The 21,148-nt window shown below is 46.1% G+C and overlaps 1 protein-coding gene across 1 annotated transcript; it reads right to left on the minus strand.

Moving 5' to 3' along the window:
- Positions 1 to 1,335: 1,335 nt before the first annotated feature.
- fezf2 (FEZ family zinc finger 2) lies at positions 1,336 to 19,087 on the minus strand. The gene is made up of 5 exons (XM_062969660.1): positions 18,744 to 19,087; positions 12,744 to 13,795; positions 9,046 to 9,180; positions 8,085 to 8,217; positions 1,336 to 2,765 (listed from the first exon to the last, which is right to left on the minus strand). The coding sequence occupies exons 2-5, from the start codon at positions 13,788 to 13,790 to the stop codon at positions 2,503 to 2,505; spliced, it is 1,578 nt and encodes a 525-aa protein (XP_062825730.1). The 5' UTR covers positions 13,791 to 13,795; positions 18,744 to 19,087; the 3' UTR covers positions 1,336 to 2,502.
- Positions 19,088 to 21,148: the final 2,061 nt, after the last annotated feature.

A 21,148-nucleotide genomic window follows, 5' to 3' on the forward strand; every position in this document is an offset into this window, starting at 1 on the left:
ATTTACTGGAACATGCTATAAAAACAATGATTTATTTATCTAAGTTCCAGTCCCCCTTTTCCTCCCTCTTCCCCGGTGTAATACTTAGAAAGAAGCCATTGAGAGACAAAGTTGTTAGGTTTTTTCTCTCCCAAACCCAAAAATGAAAATCCAAAAAAAAGGAGGCAAAAAGAAGGGATGGTGGTGGGTGTTGGTGGCAGACGCCTAGGGAAGGGAAGCTCTGGTTCAGGCATTTCAAGCCCAGATTGTCTGAATTTCTGTCCATTTTTTTTTAAAAAAAATTCTCTCTCTCTTTCACACACATATATACACTTTCAATCCCTCCTTATTTCCCAATTGTAAAGAAAACAGGTTTGAAGAATTGTCTAGGGATGCATCTACACTATAGAATGAATGCAGTTTGACCTCACTTGGTTCAGTGGAATCCTTCCTTTCAGTTCTTTCTGCCCACTTCAGATTTAGTTTGTTTAACCTTGAAATCCAATTCACACTTCCCCACTGTTCTGTGCCTCTGTGATGGGGCAAAAGCTTGGGAAGAAGACCCTATCCCATGTTCATTTAATTCAGTTTGTAAACAAATAATAATTGTTGCTAAACAATATTATTGTTTGTTTTTAATCAAATAATAACACCTCCCAACAAAGGATTCCCTCCAGACAGGAAGCAGACAGGCTTTTAAGCTGCAAGGCCATTCAATGCTGATCAAGGTGGCCAATTGCAACATTCACACTTGCCTCCAGCAGACCAGAGTTCTTTCACCCACCCTGGACCTTCCACAGATATATAAACCCTACTTGCTTAGTTTCCAACAAACCTCACAACCTCAGAGAATACCTGCCATAGATGTGGGCGAAATGTCAGGAGATAATGCTTCTGGCACATGGCCATACAACCCAGAAAACTCAGAGCAACACAATGATTCCAGCCACGAAATCCTTCCACAACACAATAAATATTGGGTTGCTGTGAGTTTTCCAGACTGTATAGCCACACATACCAGAAAACTCACAGCAATCCAGTGATTCCGGCCATGAAAGCCCAATAATTATTGGGCTGCTATGAGTTTTCTTAGCTGTAAGGCCATACAGCCCAGAAAACTCACAGTAACCCAGTGATTCTGGCCATGAAAGGCTTCCACAACACAATAATTACTAGATTGCTGTGAATTTTCTGGGCTTTATGGCTTTACAGCCCAGAAAACTCACAGGAACCCAGTGATTCAGGCCATGAAAGTCTTCCACAACAAAACAATGTTTTTAAAAATTTTAACCAGTGCTCATTAAAAGAAATTAATCAAAACGAAACAGCCCTTGAAAGATCAGGAAGAAATAAGACTCCTATTAAGTGACTTTTTATTGCCTCATAGATGATATATTCCTCAGTTATTCCAGTGTACATTAAAATTTAAATTTACAATCATATATACATATGTAGAAGGAGCAGGGCCCAGCTCTCTAGTGAGTCCTGGATCAAGAGTTCAGATCCAAAGTTTTAAATAAGTTTACTAGCCATATATACATATATTTATATATTTATATATATTTAAATATCTCTGTGTAATATATGTGCGTGGCTCTATGGACCCTCCTACATCCAAAGTGGCCTCGTCTCAGCAGCTTCAGTGGAACTAATTGACTAGAGGGCATATCTACACTGACCTCTTAATGTGGAGTGAAGGTGGCTTACAAGTGGAGGAATGCACTTCAAGGCCTTAAACCAGAATAGGCACACCTAGGATACTCTGAATTAGGTTGCTAGGTGCGCATTAGCGCAGGTAGGTACAAAGTTAAACCATATCACTTGGCAAAACCAATGAAGGGAAAAGGGCCTCATCTACACTGACACTATAATTTGATTTTGAAACAACTCAAAACCACAGGTCAGCCCAATACATGCTGCCAATGTGCGCTGCAGCACACATTCAAAGGTATACAGCACATTAAAAGTAGTCACAGGAAACTCTGACCAGCCAAATAATGCACTGCAGCAGTGGATCCCAGGTCCAGGTGAAATTGCGTTGTAGACACCTGGCCCTGTTAGTTGGTGCGCTGATGCGCATCTCTACCAAAAATGGGGGAGAAACCCTTGCAAAGTGGTTTGATGTCAGGTTCTATGGTCAATGTAATCACCCTCAAACTAGTTCCAGACATGTCAATCTAATCACCAGGTTCTTTTGAACCAATTCCAAGCTGAATTATAGTGCCTGTGTCACCCACCTGACCTAATCACCCACCTGACCTCAAACCAGTTCCAGACCTGTCAATCTTAATCACCCACGCAGCAAAACCGGTTTCAAGCTGCATGATAATGTTAGTGTAGATGAGCCCAAGGAGGAACTCTGAAGCCAGATACTGCAGATCCTGGAACCAGCTTGCAGTTGACCTCTCCAGTGCATGTAAGTACCACCCAGGCATGTGCACATTGTGTAGATGTGGCCACAGAGGTTCAAGCGAGAGGAGGCCCTTCTCCACTGGGACCTAGTGCTGCCCAATTCATCTTCTTTTAGCTGGGCGGCCCAGTCCTGGTGAGCTCCTTGGTGGAGGACAGGGGGGCAGCCGAGGGGTCATGGAGCTTCCGCACATGTTTCTTCAAGTCAAAGTTCCTGCAGAAGCCCTTTCCACAGGTGAGGCAGGTGAAGGGCTTCTTGTCGTTGTGCGTGTGCATGTGGAAGGTCAGGTTGTAGATCTGGTGGAAGGCCTTGTTGCAGATGGTGCACTTGTACTGCTTCTCCCCGCTGTGGGTCAGCTTGTGGTTTTTGTAGTTCCCTGTTGGGCAAGGAATATTTATTTTAATTTTTGACATTATTTTTTATCCCACCTTTCTTCTGATATAAGAACTCCAGATGACCAGGCTGTGGTGCAGGCTGGTTAGCAACCAGCTGCAACAAATCACTCTGACCAAGAGGTCATGAATTCGAGGCCAGCCCGTGCCTGCGTTTGTTTCAGCCTCTGTTCTGTGTTATGGCACTGAATGTTTGCCTTATATGTGTGCAATGTGATCCGCCCTGAGTCCCCTTCGGGGTGAGAAGGGCGGAATATAAATACTGTAAATAATAAATAAATAAATAAATCACTATGACTCCATATGAATTAAAACCATGTAAAGTAGCTAAAATATTGATAATAGTTGGGGAATCTGAGCTGTTCGGCTCAAAAATGACCCTGAGTTGGGGTGATTCCACCATAGATATAGCAGAGTACCAGAAGTAAACTTCATAACCAGCAGAAACATATGTGTAGGGAGCTAGGATATGGTATTCCTCATGATGGCTTAGGATTGCAGAGTCAAAACTTTAGGTTCAAAGATATTTATTGAAGTAAAAGAAATGCATGGAGCTAACTAGCCTACTAAATCTGATCTTCTAAAGAGGTCAAAGGGTAAAAAGTCCATGCAGCTACATTTTGCCTAGACTGAGAGAGGCAAAATGTGCATCCCCATAGGTAGAAAGAAAAGCAGAAGACTGAAAAATGGCCACATGGCCAGCCCAGGGCAATAAAACTTACGAGGAAGTTCCCTCACAGAATACCATTGCTATATCGAGGATGAACGACAAAGCCCTTTTTGGGAAAACATACATAGGAATGTATGGAAAGAAATCCCTCACCTTAGCCCTGTCTCTAGCCTAGCTACTCACTGAGGACTGGAAACTTGATGACACAAGAGACTTGTGCAGTTCAGGGATGAAACTCAACAACAATAACATTTTAAAGGCCAACTAAACCCATTAAAATATTAAAATTCATTAAAATTCCACACCCATCCCAAAATCGCTACTGCAGCATCTCCAACAGCCCAGCTCTCGGTATTTATTTATTTATTTACAGTATTTATATTCCGCCCTTCTCACCCCGAAGGGGACTCAGGGCGGATCACATTATAACACACATAGGGCAAACATTCAATGCCCATAAACACATCAAACAGAGACTGAGAGACACACACGCAGAGGCAAGTTAACTTTCTTCTGAGGGGATGTTCGATTCTGGCCACAGGGGGGAGCAGCTGCTTCATCATCCACACTGACGGCACTTCCTCATTCCAGGTCGTAAATTAGTTAATCTTGCCTCCCCACTTTTTTTATTAGTGGTACCTTATTTCCTACTTGATAGATGCAACTATCTTTCGGGTTGCTAGGTCAGCAACGAGCAGGGGCTATTTTTTATTTTTAATTGACGGGTGCTCACCCCGCCACGGGCTGGCCTCGAACTCATGACCTCATGGTCAGAGTGATTTAAGGCAGCTGCTCAACAGCTGCGCCACAGCCCGGTAGTCCAAAAAATGCCAGAGGAACAAGCAGGGATAGGCCTATGTTGGGGATATTGTGTGAAACTAGCAGAAAGGAAGTATCATAATTTTGTTCTGGGGTTTATTAGAAGGAAGTCCTGGAACCACTCAAGGCCTGGATGGTACTTATGGCCATGACAGGGGCTGGCTTTGACCCAGTTACAGGATCTGGAGGATCTTTTTCCAATTCCCCACCACCTCAGTGCAGATATGCAGGTTGCTGAAGTGCACTTAATCAGCTTTGCCATGCTTGCCGTTGCGCATTAAGATCTCAATTTTGGAGAATTCCTTAATATATCTGTTTAAATCCTTTAAAATGCACTGCAGCGTACACTCTCAGTGTGTGTCATTTAAACAGTCCACTTTCAGACTGCCTTCAACCTTTAAATGGTCAGGGTAGATGTGCTCTTAGGCTCCATCGACACCAGACTTGGGCAAATTTGGGCCCACTATGTGTTTTGAACTTCAGCTTCCACAATTTCTAACAGACTTAGGCCCTTTCCTTTCCCCCTCAGCCGCTTAAGCTTCAAATTAGGATCTTTGAAAGTGTATTATTTAACCATGCAGGTGACTGCACAGAAAAATCCTGGAACCAATCTGAGGTCACAGTGTCCTGGTGCGCATCAAGGATTTTCTTTCATGCACTTTTGTGGGAATGTGATGTCTGGTGGCTACAGTTTGATGCTAGTTTCGATCTGGATGAAATGCTACCTAAGGCAGCATTTCTCAATTGGGGGTCATGAGGGGGTGCCAGAGGGCTCACCAAAGACCATCAGAAAACACATATTTCTGATGATTTTAGGAACACCCTTGGCAGAGAAGGCTGAAGATGTCTCCGCCTGTCCTTCCCTTCAAGGCCTATTTTGCCCAAACCCCACCAATGTTCACATTTGGGCATATTGAGTATTCCTGCCAAGTTTTATCCAGTTCCATAATTGTTTGAATCCACAGTGCACTCTGGATGTAGGTGAACTACAACTCCAAAACTCAAGGTCAGAGCCCACCAAACCCTTCCAGTATTTTCTGTTGGTCATGGGAGTTCTCTGTGCCAAGTTTGGTTCAGTTGATAGAGTTCATAATGCTCTTTGATTGTAGGTGAACTATGAATCCTAGTAACTACAACTCCCAAATGGCAAAATCACCCCCGCCCCAACTTTACCAGTATTCAAATTTGGACAGATCAGGTATTTGTGCCAAGTTAGTTCCAGTGACTGAAAATACATCCTGCGTATCAGATATTTACATTACAATTCATAACAGTAGCAAAATTACAGTTATGAAGTAGCAACAAAAATAATTTTATGGTTGGGGGTCACCACTGTTGGGAATCACCCTGGAGTACTCAAGTCTAAATGTAGTCAGATAGATGATAGAGTTAGATTGAGGGAATCCTTTCCCTGTTTCCAAAGCATGCCTAGATAGGTTTTAGTGTGTTTCACTCTATCCTGTTTACCTCACATCCCTTACTTTGAAGTTAGTAGAAATGTGAATCTCCAGGGACACTAACTTCTCATTGGTCAGAATGTCTTTTATGGCCCCAATAAACTGGACCATGAGGTTGGAACCATTTTGGTTTTCTCTTCTCCCTTTGTTCTTCTAGCTAACAAGCAGCACCTTGCTGTCTCTCCTGGCAAGATATAACTATTTAGATGTTTGTTATTTTTTCCTTTCATATTTTTCCTTACAAATCAATGTAGAATAGACTAGACAGCTCCCAAGCCTTTCTATCCACAATGGAATTCTTTTTACCTAAACAAATGCTTTTGAACTTTTACTGAGACTCTGCAATCGATTGCTCACAGCGTGTAAGTAACTGTTGCATTTGAAAGTTTTGCTTTTTTGCTACTCTGCTACACTTCCGGTGGAATCTCCCCCAAAGAGGGTTAAATTGAGTCTAACCGCTCAGAGATTACCACAACAACCACAACATGAGGACCTGTATTATGAGGTCGAGCATTAGGCAGGTTGAGAACCAGGGCTCTAAGGGGGAGGTCCAGAGTCTGGAAAAGGAAGAGAAGGAAACAAGAACTAGGGAATAGGGGAAAAAGGGGATTTCCAAATAAAGTGGGGTCTTTCTCGGATCTAGGAGAAAGCCACACGTCCCCAGGCACATTCCTTCCCTCTCTTAGACACACTCACATACACACACTCACAACCGCTGGACTTCAGTGGCAAGCCTTCATTAGGAAGTGTCCTGCAAGGGACAGTCAAGAAGTTGTCAAACTCAGTCTGCGTCAAGGCCGAGGCAGCCGGCAACCGACGAATTAAAAAATTAGAGCCCGGGTCAGCGTCCTGACCCAGAGCAAATGGGAGACCCTGGATTAGGACCAGAAAAAAAAGGGAAAAAGAGAGGGGCGGGTGAAGAGGAAGGGAATGGGGACACCGGTTCTCGTTGGGCGAGCCATTTTCTAACAAGGAAAAGAAATAAGATACGGTGTTGTCGTTTCATGGCCGGAATCCCTGGTTGCTGTGAGTTTTCCGGGCAGCATGACCTTGTTCCAGAGGCATTCTCTCCTGACGTTTTGAGTTGACCACATCTATGGCAGGCATGCTCAGAAGTTGTGAGGTCTGTTGGAAACTAGGCAAGTGGGGGTTTATATATCTGTGGAATGACCCGGTTGGGAGTAAAAACTCTTGTCTGTTTAAGGCAAGAGTGAATGTTGCAATTGGCCACCTTGATGAGCACTGAATGGCCTTGCAGCTTCAAAGTCTGGCTGCTTCCTGCCTGGGGAGGTGTTAGCTGGCCCTGATTGTTTCTTGTCTGGAATTCTCCTGTCTTTGGAGTGTTGCTCTTTATTTATTGTCCTGATTTTATAATTTCTGGTAGCCAGATTTTGTTCATTTTCATGGTTTTCTTTTTCTGTTGAAAGTGTCCACAGGCTTGTGGATTTCAATAGCATCTCTGTGTAGTCTGACATAGTTGTTAGAGTGGTCCAGCATGTCTGTGTTCTGTGGATTCCCTTAGGAAGAAGGCGGGCTTTGAAGTTGCAAGGCCATTCAATGCTAATCAAGGTGGCCAATTGCACCATTCACTCTTTCTTCAAACAGACAAGAGTTCTTTCTCCCACCCTGGACCTTCCACAGATATACAAACCCCATTTGCCTAGTTTTCAACAGACCTCACAACCTCTAACGATGTCTGCCATAGATGTGAGTGAAACGTCAGGAGAGAATGCTTCTGGAACATGGCCATACAGCCCGGAGAACTCACAGCATCCCAGGGAAAAAAATATATTCCTGCCAGGTTCCACAGAAAGTGGAGTTTGACTTTTTCCCAAACTTCTCCAGTGGAGAAAAAAAGGGGAATATTTCCTAATTTAGTTACTAAAGGTAACGATTCGGTTCCTAGGTTTAGGAGGAACTTTAGTTTCGTTCAGTTAATCGAGTGGTTCCTAACCTTTGGGCCTCCAGGTGTTTTGGGCTTCAACTTCCAGAAATCCCAGCCAGTTTAACAGCTGAAGTCCAAAACACCCGGAGGCCCAAAGGTTGGGAACCACTGAGTGAATCGAAGCATCTGTGCTTAATTCTCCTCCAACTTCGAATAAAGCTTTGTTTGTTTTTGTTAATGTGCCTTCTTTTTTGCTCCGGAATCGCTTCAATCAGCCTGCAAAACAAGTCTAGATGCCGAATTCGTTTGGATTCTCCCTCCTGTTTCAAACCTCTCCGGGATGCAAACGAAACCGGCGTTTCCCTTTCCAAAAAAACCCCAAAGCTCTCTCCAAGTCCCCTTCGGAAAAGGAAGTATCTTATTTCAACCCCGGGCGAGGATCGGAATGGAAGCAGCGCTTCACCCGGAATACCTTTCTGGTGGAATCCTTTGCCGCAAAACTCACACACGAAAGGTTTGTAGCCGGCGTGGATCCGGATGTGCGTGTTGAGCGTGGAGCTCCGGTTGAAGGCTTTCCCGCACTGGTTGCACTTGTGGGGCTTCTCCTGCAGCCAGGAAGAGAAGGAAGAAGAGAAGGAGTAGGAGAAGGTAAAGGAGAGGAAGAGGGAAAAAGAGAAGCAGGGGGACGAGGAGGAGGAGGAGGAAGGAGGAGGAGGAGGAGGAGAGGAAGAGGAAGAGGAAGAGGAAGAGGAAGAAGAAGAAGAAGTGAAGAATGGGGAGAAGGAGATAAAGGAGGAGGAGGAGAAAGAAGAGGAGGAGTAAACGAAGGTAAAGGAGAGGAAGAAGGAAAAAGAGAAGCAGGATGACGAGAAGAAGAAGAGGAAGAGGAAGAGGAAGAGGAAGAGGAAGAAGAAGAGAGTTGGAGAGTAAGGAGGAGGAGAAAAAGACGCAGGGGGAGAAAGAAAAGGTGAAGAATGGGGAGAAGGAGATAAAGGAGGAGGAGAAAGAAGAGGAGAAGTAGGAGAAGGTAAAGGATAGAATTAAGGAAAAAGAGAAGCAGGAGGACGAGAAGAAGAAGAGGGAGATGGAGAATAAGAAGGAAGAGAAAAAGAAGCAGGAGGAGGAGATAAAGGAGAAGAATGAGGAAAAGGAGATATTGTTTAAAGTTTGCCTTGGGGATTACAGGTGACTATACCGATAGATCAACCCGAATTCGGGGAGAGCGGGTGAGCGCCCATCTGTCAGCTCCAGCACCGCATACCCTGACATGAGATAAGCCTCCCACAGGATGGTAAAACGTCAAACATCCCAGCATCCCCTGGGCAACATCCTTGCAGACGGCCAGTTCTCTCACACCAGGAGCGACTTGCAGTTTCTCAAGTCACTCCTGACCCACACACACACAACCCCGCGTCCTTGTCCCGTTTCCGTACCTGCGTGTGGATGATTTTGTGCCGGCAGAGCGTGCTGGCTTGGCGGAAGCCCTTCCCGCAGACTTTGCAGACGAAGGGCCGCGCTCCCGTGTGGACAGGCATGTGCCGGGTGAGGTTGTAATGCGCGTTGAAGACCTGCGGGGAGGAGAGAGGCGCCCAAGCGGGACACGTTTGAAGCCCCGCCAAACCCAATCCAGAGATCAAAGTCGGATGTGTATTATTAATCATATTAATCCAATAATAATAATAATAATAATAATAATAAATCTCTTGCCAAGAGCCAGAAACGGAGGCGTGGGATGTTTGAAAAACCGGCTTCCACTTCTCCAGGTTTTTTATTTACCCGAAGATCAAAAATTTCAGCTACTAAGGGCTCCTCGTTTAGCAAAGCACTGCAACCGTCAAAATCCTATTGTTTGGCCCAAACAGAATAGACTGGACCAAGGGACTGACTTTTCAGCAACTGATTTAAAGGGTCCGCTCTACTCGGAGCGAACCAACAGGATTCTGGCTGCATAATAATAATAATAATAATAATAATAATAATAATAATAATAATAATAATAATAATAATAGGGAATCTGAGCTGTTAGGCTCAAAATAACCCTCCGTACTTAGGGCAATTCCACCAAAATATAGCAGAGTACTATTCATTTACTGCATTTATACCCCCCCCCCCTTTTCACACACCCCCCCCCCCCCAATGTGGACTCAGCCCGGCTCACAAGCTATGGCAATAATTCAATGCCAGATTCAGACAACAATATCAGTAAACACAACATTATAAAACTGTACAAACATATACGTATCAATTAGAATAGCCTTTCAAACGATTAAAACATAGTATCAAAAGTCTTGCACCAACTGCGCTTTGTAAACATTCAACCAATTTACTTGGAGTAAACTCCTTCCCCAGCTAACAACAATAACAACAACGATAGGAAAATACTAGGAAGACTGCGCCAATTGGGGGCTAACCAACAGAAATCCGGCAATAATAATAATAATAATAATAATAATAATAATAATAATAATAATAATAATGATAATACGAATCCAGCATATAGCTCGTTTGTTGTGTCACACTCTCTTTGTGTCAATAATAATAATAAATCTAGCATATATATCTCGTTTGCTGTGTCATACTCTGTCTTTGAGTTAGTAATAATAATAATAATAATAATAAATCCATCATATATATCTCGTTTGCTGTGCCCTTGAGTTAGTTGTTATTATTATTATTATTATTATTATTATTATTATTATTATTATTATTATTATAGGAAATCCAGCATATATATCTCGTTTTCTGTGTCATACTCTGCCTTTGTCGTTATTATTATTATTATTATTATTATTATTATTATTATTATCAATAATAATAATAATAATAATAATAATAATAATAATAGACAGTGCATGGCGATGTCCTCCCCCTCTCCTTGAAGACTGTGCCAATTAATTTGAAGGGTCGTCTCTACTTGTAGCTAACCAACAGGATAATGATGATGATGATGATGATGATGATGATGATGATGATAATAATATAGGCCGTAGGTACTGATGACCTCCTCCTGCCCATAAGGCTTGTGCCATTTAAGGACCACGGGGTGCATCTACATTGTAGAATGAATGCACTTGGGCACTGCTTTAACTGCTTTGGCTCAATGTTACGGAACCATGGGAGTTGTAATTGTACAAGCTCCTTCGCCTTCGCCTTTGGGGGTGCCGCACCAAACTGCATTAATTCCACAGTGTAGGTGCCGTAGTCGTCGTGGAGAAATGCGGAGAGACAATTTCAAAGAGACCGCGGCTCCATCTCCACGGAAATTGGAAGAGTTTGGCGGCTGGGAAGGAAGAGAGGCTTAGTCGCTTGGGATATTGGAAATGATGTGACTTTGAGGAGAGGGGCAATTTGATTTCTGCGGCTCTGGAGCCTAGGACAGGATGGAGCAATGGATTCAAATTACAGGGAAAAAATATTAGTGTTGAAGGTTTTCCTCACAGCGGTAGTGAAATAAGCTGCCTGGTAACTCTCTGGAAGTTTGAGAGGCTGGGTGGCCATCTGTCAGGAGAACTTTGACTGTGTCTTCCCGCATGGCAAAACGGGGTGGGACTCCCAACGCCCTGGTTCTATTATTTTATGAGTGGCGAGCTTTGTTGTGTGTACTTTAGCAGAAGCATTTATCTGTTTTAACCATGTTGTAATCTTCCTAGAGCCAGCAAGGAGAGCTGGGCAACAAATGAATGCATTATTATTATTATTATTATTATTATTATTATTATTATTATTATTATTATTATTATTTTATTATGACACAGCAAACAAGATAGATATGCTGGATTTCGTTTCACAAAATCACAAATCGAACACTTCCCAAGTGTCTAGGACTGTGTGATGTATTATTATTATAGCCACAACAAGATGAGTACACAGCAAACAAGTCGGACACTTCCCAAGTGATCGAATAATGCCTGCAGATCCAAGGAGGGTGGCCTTTTGCAGCTGACCGATGGTAGTTTTGTTAGCTCCCATTGTGTTTAAGTGCAGGCCAAGGTTTTTAGGCACTGCACCCAACTTGCTGAGCGAAAGGTTGGCGGTTCGAATCCGGGGAGCGGGGTGAGCTCCCGCTGTTAGCCCCAGCTCCTGCCAACTTAGCAGTTAGAAAACATGCAAACGTGAGTAGATCAATAGGTATCGCTCCGGCGGGAAAGTAGGCGCTCCATGCAGTCATGCCAGCCACATGACCTAGGAGGTGTCTACGAACAATGCCGGCTCTTCGGCTTAGAAATGGAGACGAGCACCAACCCCTAGAGTCGGACACGACTAGACTTAATGTCAGGAGAAAACGTTTACCTTTACCTATTCCAGGTGTGGTCTGACCAAGGCAGAATAGAAGGGTTGCATGACTTTCCTGGATCTAGACACTATACTTATATTTATGTGGGCCAAAATCCCATTGGCTTTTTTAAAAAAATGTCAGGGGAAAAAACTTTATCTTTACATTATTATTTTTATTTGTAGTAGTATTATTATTCACATAACGACATAGTATGACACAACAAATATTAATAATATACATCACACAGTCCTAGACACTTGGGAAGTATTCGACTTGTGATTTTGTGAAACGAAATCCAGCATATCTATCTTGTTTGCTGTGTCATACAATAAAATAATAAAATCACGATCTGCCAACTGCAAAAGGCCACCCTACTGGGAACTGCGCGCATCATCTGAAAATACATCACACAGTCCTAGACACTTGAGAAGTGTTCGACTTGTAATTTTGTGAAATGAAATCTGAAATCCAGCATATCTATCTTGTTTGCTGTCATATAATAATAATAATAATAATAATAATAATAATAATAATAATAATAATAATAAATGCCCCAGGAAAGTCCCTTGGAGTGCTTCTCCCCCCCCCCCTCCCTTCCCTCTTCCCTTCTTCCTCCTCCTCCCTCTTGTTCTTCCTCCTCCTCCTCTGCTTGTGTGTGTGTTCATTCACTCAGTCATCTGGGACTCCTCGTGGCCTCAGCCAGAGCTCCCTGTCGGCCGTCGCGCAACCCCCAGTTCCTGCAAGGTCAAGCCAGTCACTTCAAAGATCCCAACTCTTCGTGGCCTCATGGACCATTCCACGCCAGAGCTCCCTGTCACTTCAAAGATCCCACCATCCATCCATCCTCTTGCTTACCTTCCCGCAGACTTCGCAGGTGAAGTTCTTGGGCTTCCCGTCGGGCGTGCCTCCTCCTCCTCCTCCTGCTGCTGCTCCTGCTCCTCCTCCGAGGGCGCCCCCGAGCCCCCCGAGCTTTCCCTGGTGCCCCTTGAGCCCGTGCCTCTCTCCTCCGCCCAGGTTCTCCTTCATGACTTGGTCCAGCTGGCCCGGGAGGCGCTCTTTGTGGGGATAATGGGCGCTGGGGTACTTTTCCGGCGGAGGAGGCGGCGGAGGCGGCGGAGGCGGGGGCGGGGGCGGCGGGCCCAAGGCGGCCAGTTTGGCATTTTCCAGCAGGAAGAGTTTCTGGTGCGCGGAAAGCGCGGCGGCGGCGGCTGCGGCTGCTGCGGCGGCGGCACTTTGGGGATGGAGCAGCCCCGAGGTGAAGAGCAGCTCCGAGGGCGGGTAGGAAGAGGCCTCCAAGTAGTTGAAGTAGTAGAGGCTGGAGCCGTTGGCGGGCGCGGAGAGGCTCTGGTGGATGACTTGAGGCTTAATGACGCGCGGAGGGGGCAGCGGGGCCGGGAGGTGGTGGTGATGGTGGTGGTGCCGGTGGTGCGGGTGCGGGTCTTTGCAGCACAGGCCTTTGCAGAAGCCGCCGCCGCCGCCGCCCAAGGCCGAGGAGCCGCAGCTCCGGAGGCTGCTCTTCCACAACTCGGAGTAGTTCATCAGCGCCTTGTTGGGTGGCGGGTCGTAGCCCGGGAGGGGCACCACGCAAGGCAGCGGAGGGCCCAGGCCGAGCAGCTTCTTGGGCGGCAGGAGAGGCGGAGAAGGGCCGCGGGGGCGCGCCTCGAAGGCGGGCGCGGGCGGGGAAGAGCCTCCGGGTCCGGATCCCGCTCCCACCGCCGCCGCCACCGCCGCCGCCGCCGAGCTCTTGGCCATGATCCTCTCGATGGAGAAGGCCAGCGTCTTGGCCGGGTTGGACGACGACGACGACGACGAGGAGGAGGAAGAGGAGGAGGAGGAGGGGGCCGCGCTGCGGACGGAGCAGGCCGAGGGCAGGACCGTCTCCAGAGAGGCCGAGGAGGCCATCTCGCCTGGAAGGGGAAGAAGAAGGAGAAGTAGAAGTAGGAGAAGAGGACGACAAGCCCACGCAGGACACACGTCCAGAATGCCAAGTGGAGACGGAGTAGGAGGGGAAGGGGACTCCAGGGCTGTAGCCAAGGAGGGGGGCGGTTTAGGGGTTCGAGCTCCCAATTTTTCAGTTTATTTCATGAATTTTAACTGGTTAACCAAATCCCAGTGAGTGTCCACTGAAGTTTATATCTTGAGTGTCCACTGAAGTTTATGTCTTGAGTGGCCACTGAAGTTTATGTCTTGAGTGGCCACTGAAGTTTATCTGTCCTGAGTGGCCACTGAAGTTTATGTCCTGAGTGTCCACTGAAGTTTATGTCTTGAGTTTCACTGAAGTTTATCTGTCCTGAGTGGCCACTGAAATTTATCTGTCCTGAGTGGCCACTGAAGTTTATGTCTTGAATGGCCACTGAAGTTTATCTGTCCTGAGGAGGGCCGTAGCCAGAAATTTTTTTCGGAAGGAGTTTTGAAATTTTCGGGGGAGGGGGGTTGAACCCCTACGCCCCCCCCCCCCTTCTACAGGCCTGTCAATATCTGCTTGAGATAGTGCTTGGAGGGACCCTTAATTTTTTGCATCTCATAGACTTAGCATGGGGAACCAGTTAAAATTCATGATCAGATTATCTCAACCAGTTAAAATTCATGAGTAAACCAGTTTTTTTTAAATCTGAAAAAATGGGGGGGGGGCTTTTGAACCCCTAACCCCCCCCCCCCCTTTACAGGCCTGGTCCTGAGTGTCCACTGAAGTTTATCTGTCTTGAGTGTCCACTGAAGTTTACCCATGGAGCCTGATTTCTAAATTATTTTGCATTATGGAACTAATCTTCATGATTCGCTTCATGACCCCCCCCCCCCCCATTCTTCATGATTCGCTAAAAAAAAAAATTCAACTCCCACCAACATTTTTTTCTGGCTATGGCCTTGGGGGACTTACCGGCTCTACGAAATTAATGACATTGGGAAGGGGATGAGGAAGAAAGAGGGCCCAGAGTCAAATCCTTTCACCTCTGAAGGAAGAAGCCCCCTGTGGAGCAGTGGATTAAACCCTTGTGCCGGCAGGACTGCTGACCGACAGGTTGGCGGTTCAGAGGAGAGCGGGTGAGCTCCCGTCTGTCAGCTCCAGCTCCCCATCATGGGACATGAGAGAAGCCTCCCACAGGATAGTGAAACATCAAAACATCTCAGAGTCCCCTGGGCAAGATCCTTGCAGACGACCAGTTCTCTCACACCAGAAGCGACTTGCAGTTTCTCAAGTCGCTCCTGACACGAAAAAAAGGGCCAAAAAAAAAAGCCGGTAAAGACAAAGATAGATAGTAACTCCAACCTTTACCCAAGTCCAAAAAAAAAAATCACAATCAAAGCCTTGGCAGACCCTGCAAAACGAATTTGCGGACCCCACCTCCTCTAAGGTGAAATGAACCACCTAAACTGGGCTCTCCAGGCCAATGGAGACTCCACCACAGACATCAGAAGAGCTGCAAGACCAAGAACAAGCCATGAGAAGAAAGACAAAGATCCACCAGAGGAAAATTGTTCTTACCATACTTCAAGGGAACCACTGACCGCAAGGGGAAGCTGATGAAGAAACACAGCCTACAAACTGTCTACAGACCCGCTAAGAAAATCCAACAAATGCTACTACCATGCAGCTGTGGACAAGTCTACAGAGGGACCACCAAACGCAGCATTGCCCAGACACGAATCAAGGAACATGAAAGGCACTGCAGACTAATCCAACCAGAGAAGTCAGCCATAGCAGAACACTTGATGAACCAACCTGGACACAGCATATGATTTGAGAACACAGAAATGCTGGACCACTCTAACTACTGCCGTGTCAGACTACACAGAGAAGCCACTGAAATCCACAAGCATGCGGACAATTTCAACAGAAAGGAGGAGGAAACCATGAAAATGAACAAAATCTGGCTACCAATATTAAAAAACCCTCTAAAATCAAGACAGTAAATAAAAAACAACCCTCAGAAGACAGGGGAATTCCAGACATGAAACAAGCAGGGCCAGCTAACACCTCCCAACAAAGGATTCCTCCAGGCAGGCTTTGAAGCTGCAAGGCTATTCAATGCTAATCAAGGTTATTAACTACAACATTCACACTTCCAACAAATAAGAGTTCTTCCTCCGACCCTGGACCTTCCACAGATATATAAACCCCACTTGCCTAGTTTCCAACAGACCTCACAACTTCTGAGGATGCCTGTCATAGATGCAGGCGAAACGTCAGAAAAGAATGCTTCTGGAACATGGTCATACAGCCCGGAAAACTCACAGCAACCCAGTGATTCCGGCCATGAAAGCTTTCGACTACACAACTGAAACACACTATGTTACACGATTTTTTGTTCGTTTTCTAATTGGTTCTATCCTCAAATACATATATTAAACTGCAACCTGAAGCACATTTTTTCTGTAGTTTTTCAATGAATATCTCCTCAACCCATTCTAAATAGTTTGTGGCAGCCACAAAAACTACGTTTCTGGAGGATAAGAACTACTTTCAAAGTAAGTACCGCACCATAAAACAGCAAAGAACACTTTCAAACCAGGAACGGGTTTCTTTTTTTTCTTCAGATTTTGTTACATAGTGAGATTGGGAAAAGGGGAGATGGAAGGAAAGGAAAAAATCTCTCTCTCTCTCTCTCTCTCTCTCTCTCTCTCTCTCTCTCTCTCCCCCCCCCCCCCCCAACCTCTCCAAAACAAAAATTAATTTGGGGAAGAGTTAGGGAAAGGGAGAGAAGAAAGGGAAGAGCGTCCACTACTAAACAAGCATCCGTGAGTAAGTAAGTATACATTTGTGGGGAAGTTAAGGAGGAAAGCTCTCCAAAGGAGAACTATTCATCCATTTGGGGAGTGGGTGCAGTTCGGGGAAAAAAAGGAGGGACAGGGAAAAAAGGACTTTGCAAAGCGGCAAGATTAACACATTTTTGGGGAGGGGGAGTTAGGGAAGGGGAGAAAGGGGAGAAGGGGATCTACCCGCCTCCCTAAAATTAAAAAAAAATAGCGATGAAAGGGGAATGTGTTGTCGAAGGCTTTCATGGCCGGAATCACCGGGTTGCTGTGAGTTTTCCGGGCTGTATGGCGATGATCCAGAAGCAGTCTCTCCTTACGTTTCGCCCTCATCTTAGTCAGGCATCCTCAGAGATTGTGAGATCTGTTGGAAACTAGGCAAGTGGGGTTTATATATCTGTGGAAGGTCCAGGGTGGGAGAAAGAAAGAACTCTTGTCTGTTGGAGGCAAGCGTGAATGTTTAAATTGGCCACCTTGATTAGCTTTGAAACGCTTGCAACCCAGTGATTCCGGCCATGAAAACCGGAATAATGACAGTTATGAAGTAGCAACGAAAATAATGTTATGGTTTGGGGGGGGGGGGGTCACCACAACATGAGGAACTGTTTTAATGAGTCCTCTTCCCGAGCTCCACTCCCCCACCAATTTTTAAAAATATTTTTTTGTTTTGAAGAGGCAGTGAATCCCTTTCCTCCCTCCCCCTATCTTCTCCCAAATCTATTCTTTTTGGAGGGCCAAGTAGGTCTCAATGGCTTCCTTCTCCCCCTTCCGCAACTTCCTCCGTTCCCCAAATGGATTGATATGGCTTGGTTTAGGAAAGGCGGGTGGATCCGCTCCCCGCTCTCAATTTATACTTCGACTCTAGAGGGGCATTTGGGTCCTCTTTCCTCTTTTTCCTTCCTCTCCAAGGACACATATATATTTTTTCGTTTTGTTTGGAAGAGACCCGTGGGTCCCTTTCCCCCTTTCCCTAATTCCCCCAATGTCATTCATTATTTGAATTTTGGAGAGCCGATGGCATCCTTTCCTCCGTCCCTCCCCTCAAGGCTATTCAGTGCTAATTGCAACATCCACGCTGGCCTCCGACAGGCAAGAGTTCTTTCTCCCACGCGGGACCTTCCACAGATATATAAAACCCCACTTGCCTAGTTTCCAACAGACCTCACAACCTCTGAGGATGCCTGCCATAGATGCGGGCGAAACGTCTGGAGAAAATGCTTCCCATACAGCAACCCAGTGATTCCGGCCATGCAAGCCTATTGTTTGGACAACACAAAAATATTAATAAATTTGGTGAGGGAGTGGAGCTTGGGAAGAATAAAAGAAAAGTTGGAAAAGACCTCGTGGGCCATCCAGTCCAAGCCCCTCCCAAGAAGCAGGAAAATCGCATTCAGAAGCGGACCCACCTGCCACTCCAAAACAAAACAATTTATTTTACCTCACAACCCCCCTTTCCTAGTTTCCAAAAGACCTCACAACCTCTGAGGATGCCTGCCATAGATGTGGGCGAAACGTCAGGAGAAAATGCTTCCCATACAGCCCGGAAAACACGCAACACCCACACAACAACCCTGTGATCCCGGCCATGAAAGCCTTCGACAACACAAAACGAAATAATAATAAATTTGGAAGAAGATGGGCAGAGGGAAAGGGGACCTACTTGCTTTTACAAAGCAAAGCTTTGCCTGAGTTTGCGGGGACGAGGGCAAGTTGAGAAAGGGGATTTCCACGCTTCTGCAAAGCAAAAATATATATTTATACTATTGGAAGAAGTTGGTGAAGGAGATCCAGGGCTGAACAATGGAGAAGGGAAGGGAAGGGGGTTAAGGAAACCACCCAAACGATTTGGGGGAGGGATGAAGTTGGGGAAGGAGTGGAGAAACGAAAACCCTAACCAATTTGTGGGGAAAGTTGGGCAAAAAAGGGAAGCAAAGGCGAGGAAACGCTAATGTGGGGACGAGGTGCAGTTGGGGAAGAGAGGGAAAAGGGACCCTCCGGCCTCTCCCAAACGAATTCTCCATACATTTGTGGGGAAAAGAGGGTGAAGCCGGGGTAGAAAGGAAGGGAAGGGGCGAGGGTATATATCTATATATCTATATCTACCTCTCGGAAAGCGCCAAGGCTTAGGCGGAGAGTCGAGTCCTTTCCGACGCGGGCGAGAGGAGAGCCATCCATTTAAGGCGCCTCTCTTTCTGCCTCGGCCCCCTCCAAAGCCAGCCTCTCCTCCTCCTCCTCCTCCTCCCCATTGACATTCAAATGAGCCCGGCGCGCAGGAGAGACCAGATTGCGGCTCAGCAAAGAAAGGAAGGAAGGAAGGAAGGCAGGAAGAGAAGGAGAAGGGGCGCAAAGGAAGCCAAGTCACCGGCCAAGTCCTGCGGATAGCCTTCGGGGGGGGGGGGTTGAACCCCTTCCTCCTCCTCCTCTTCCTCGTCTTTGAGGAGTGTGAGAATCAGTATCTGAAAGAGGAAAGGGCTTGCTTTGCTTACCTTCGGAGCGCGCCGTCAGACGGGGCTTCCCCAGCGCTGCGCCGGATCCCTGCCGCTTACATGGGAAAGCGGGCGTCACATGGAGTCCCTGGGAGCAGAATGACAGGGGATTTTGGCCACAGAGGAGTGGGAGGGAGGCACGGAGGGATGGACGAGAGAGAGAGAAAGACACGCACGCACACACACACACAAGAGAGGGTTTCCTTCCCCAGCCCAATGCTCAACTCCGGTCTGGAGGGATGAGAGGGGGAGGAAGGAAGAAAGAAAGAAAGAGAGAGAGAGAGAGAAGGGAAAGAGAGCCCCCTCCCTCCCTCTCTTGTTTCCCAGTTTGGAAACTGTCTGAGCCCTTGGTGGTGTGTGTGAGTGTGTATTTTTTGGGCGGGGAATGGGTTTCGCGTGGGGGTGAAGGGAGACGCTTAGAAAACAGCACCAAGAAGCCGGGTTTATTTGTACTGAGGGAAGAAGGGAAGGGGGAAGGGATAAATAAACTCATAAGCAGGCTCGCTGAGGGTTTTCCGGGCTGCATAGCCATGTTCCTGAAACATTCTGTCCTGACGTTCACATCTATAGCAGGCATCCTCAGATGTTGTGAGGTCTGTTGGAAACTAGGCAAGTGGGGTTTAGATGTCTGTGGAAGGCCCAGGGTGGGAGAAAGAACTATTGTCTGTTGGAGGCAAGAGTGAATGTTGCAATTGTCCAACTTGATTAGCATTGACTAGAGTTGCATCTTCAAGGTCTGGCTGCTTCCTGCCTGGGGGAATCTTTTGTTGGGAGGTGTTATCTGGCCCTGATTGTTTCCTGTCTGGAATTCCCCTGTTTTCTGAGTGTTGCTCTTTATTTACTGTCCTGATTTTAGAGTCTTTTTAAAATACTGGTAGCCAGGGTTATAGCCAGAAAAAAATTCGGGGGGGGGGGGGGGGGTTGAAACTTTTTTTTTTTTAGCAAATCATGAAGAGTAAGTCCCATACCGCAAAATAATGTAGAAATCAGGCTCCATTCATAGACTTAAGTGGACACTCAAGACAGATAAACTTCAGTGGACACTCATGGGGATTTGGTTAATCAGTTAAAATTCACGAGTAAACCAGTTTTTTAAAATAAAAAAAACCTTAAAAAATTAAGGGGGGATTGATCCCTAGCCCCCCCCCCCCTTGGCTACAGCACTGCTGGAAGCCAGATTTTGTTCATTTTCATGGTTTCCTCCTTTCTGTTGAAATTGTCTACATGCCTGTGGATTTCAATGGCTTCTCTGTGAAGCCTGACATGGTCGTTGTTAGGGTGGTCCAACATTTCTGTGTTTTGTGGAATCCCCCAGGCAGGTAGCAGCCAGGCTTTGAAGCTGCCAGGCTATTCGATGCTAATCAAGCTGGCCAATGGCAACATTCACACTTGCCTCAAACAGACCAGAGTTCTTTCTCCCACCCTGGACTTTCCACAGATATATAAACCCCACTTGCCTAGTTTCCAACAGACCTCACAACCTCAGAGGATGCCTGCCATATATGTTTTTTTAATTTATTGTCCTCATTTTAGAGCTTTTTTTAAATACTAGTAGCCAGATTTTGTTCATTTTCATGGTTTCCTCCTTTCTGTTGAAATTGTACACCTGCTTGTGGATTTCAGTGGCTTCTATTACCTGACTTTGCGTAGTTTGTGTTTGTTAAGCAATTTCCCCGGTTTGACTGTTCTGTAAACTCTTCTATGTTAGTCACTTAACAGCTGTGGGTCCATGTACCGTAAAAAAAAAATTATGTATGTATGTGTAGTCTGACATGGTGTTTGTTAGAGTGTTCCAGCATTTCTGTGTCCTCAAAAATACGCTGTATCCAGGTTGGTTCATCAAGTGTTCTGCTATTGCTGCTTTCTCCGGCTGAGTTAGTCTGCAGTGCCTTTCACGTTCCTTGATTCCTGTTTGGTCAATGTTGCGTTTGGTGGTCCCTATGTAGACGTGTCCACAGCTTCCTGGTGTACGGTAGACGCCTGCAGAGATGAGAGGATCCCTCTTGTCCTTTGCTGAAATGC

This window comes from Anolis carolinensis, chromosome 2 (genome assembly GCF_035594765.1).
Source record: "Anolis carolinensis isolate JA03-04 chromosome 2, rAnoCar3.1.pri, whole genome shotgun sequence".
NCBI lineage: Eukaryota > Metazoa > Chordata > Lepidosauria > Squamata > Dactyloidae > Anolis > Anolis carolinensis.

Bases quoted from the DNA above. Each gene is read 5' to 3' on its own strand.
- fezf2 (XM_062969660.1), bottom strand. From the start codon at position 13,790: ATGGCCTCCTCGGCCTCTCTGGAGACGGTCCTGCCCTCGGCCTGCTCC. The intron at 9,181-12,743 runs GTAAGCAAGAGG...TCCTCCCCGCAG, and splicing joins CCTGCGAAGTCTGCGGGAAG to GTCTTCAACGCGCATTACAA. The intron at 2,766-8,084 runs GTATTCCGGGTG...CTTGCCCAACAG, and splicing joins CAAAGGATTCCACCAGAAAG to GGAACTACAAAAACCACAAG.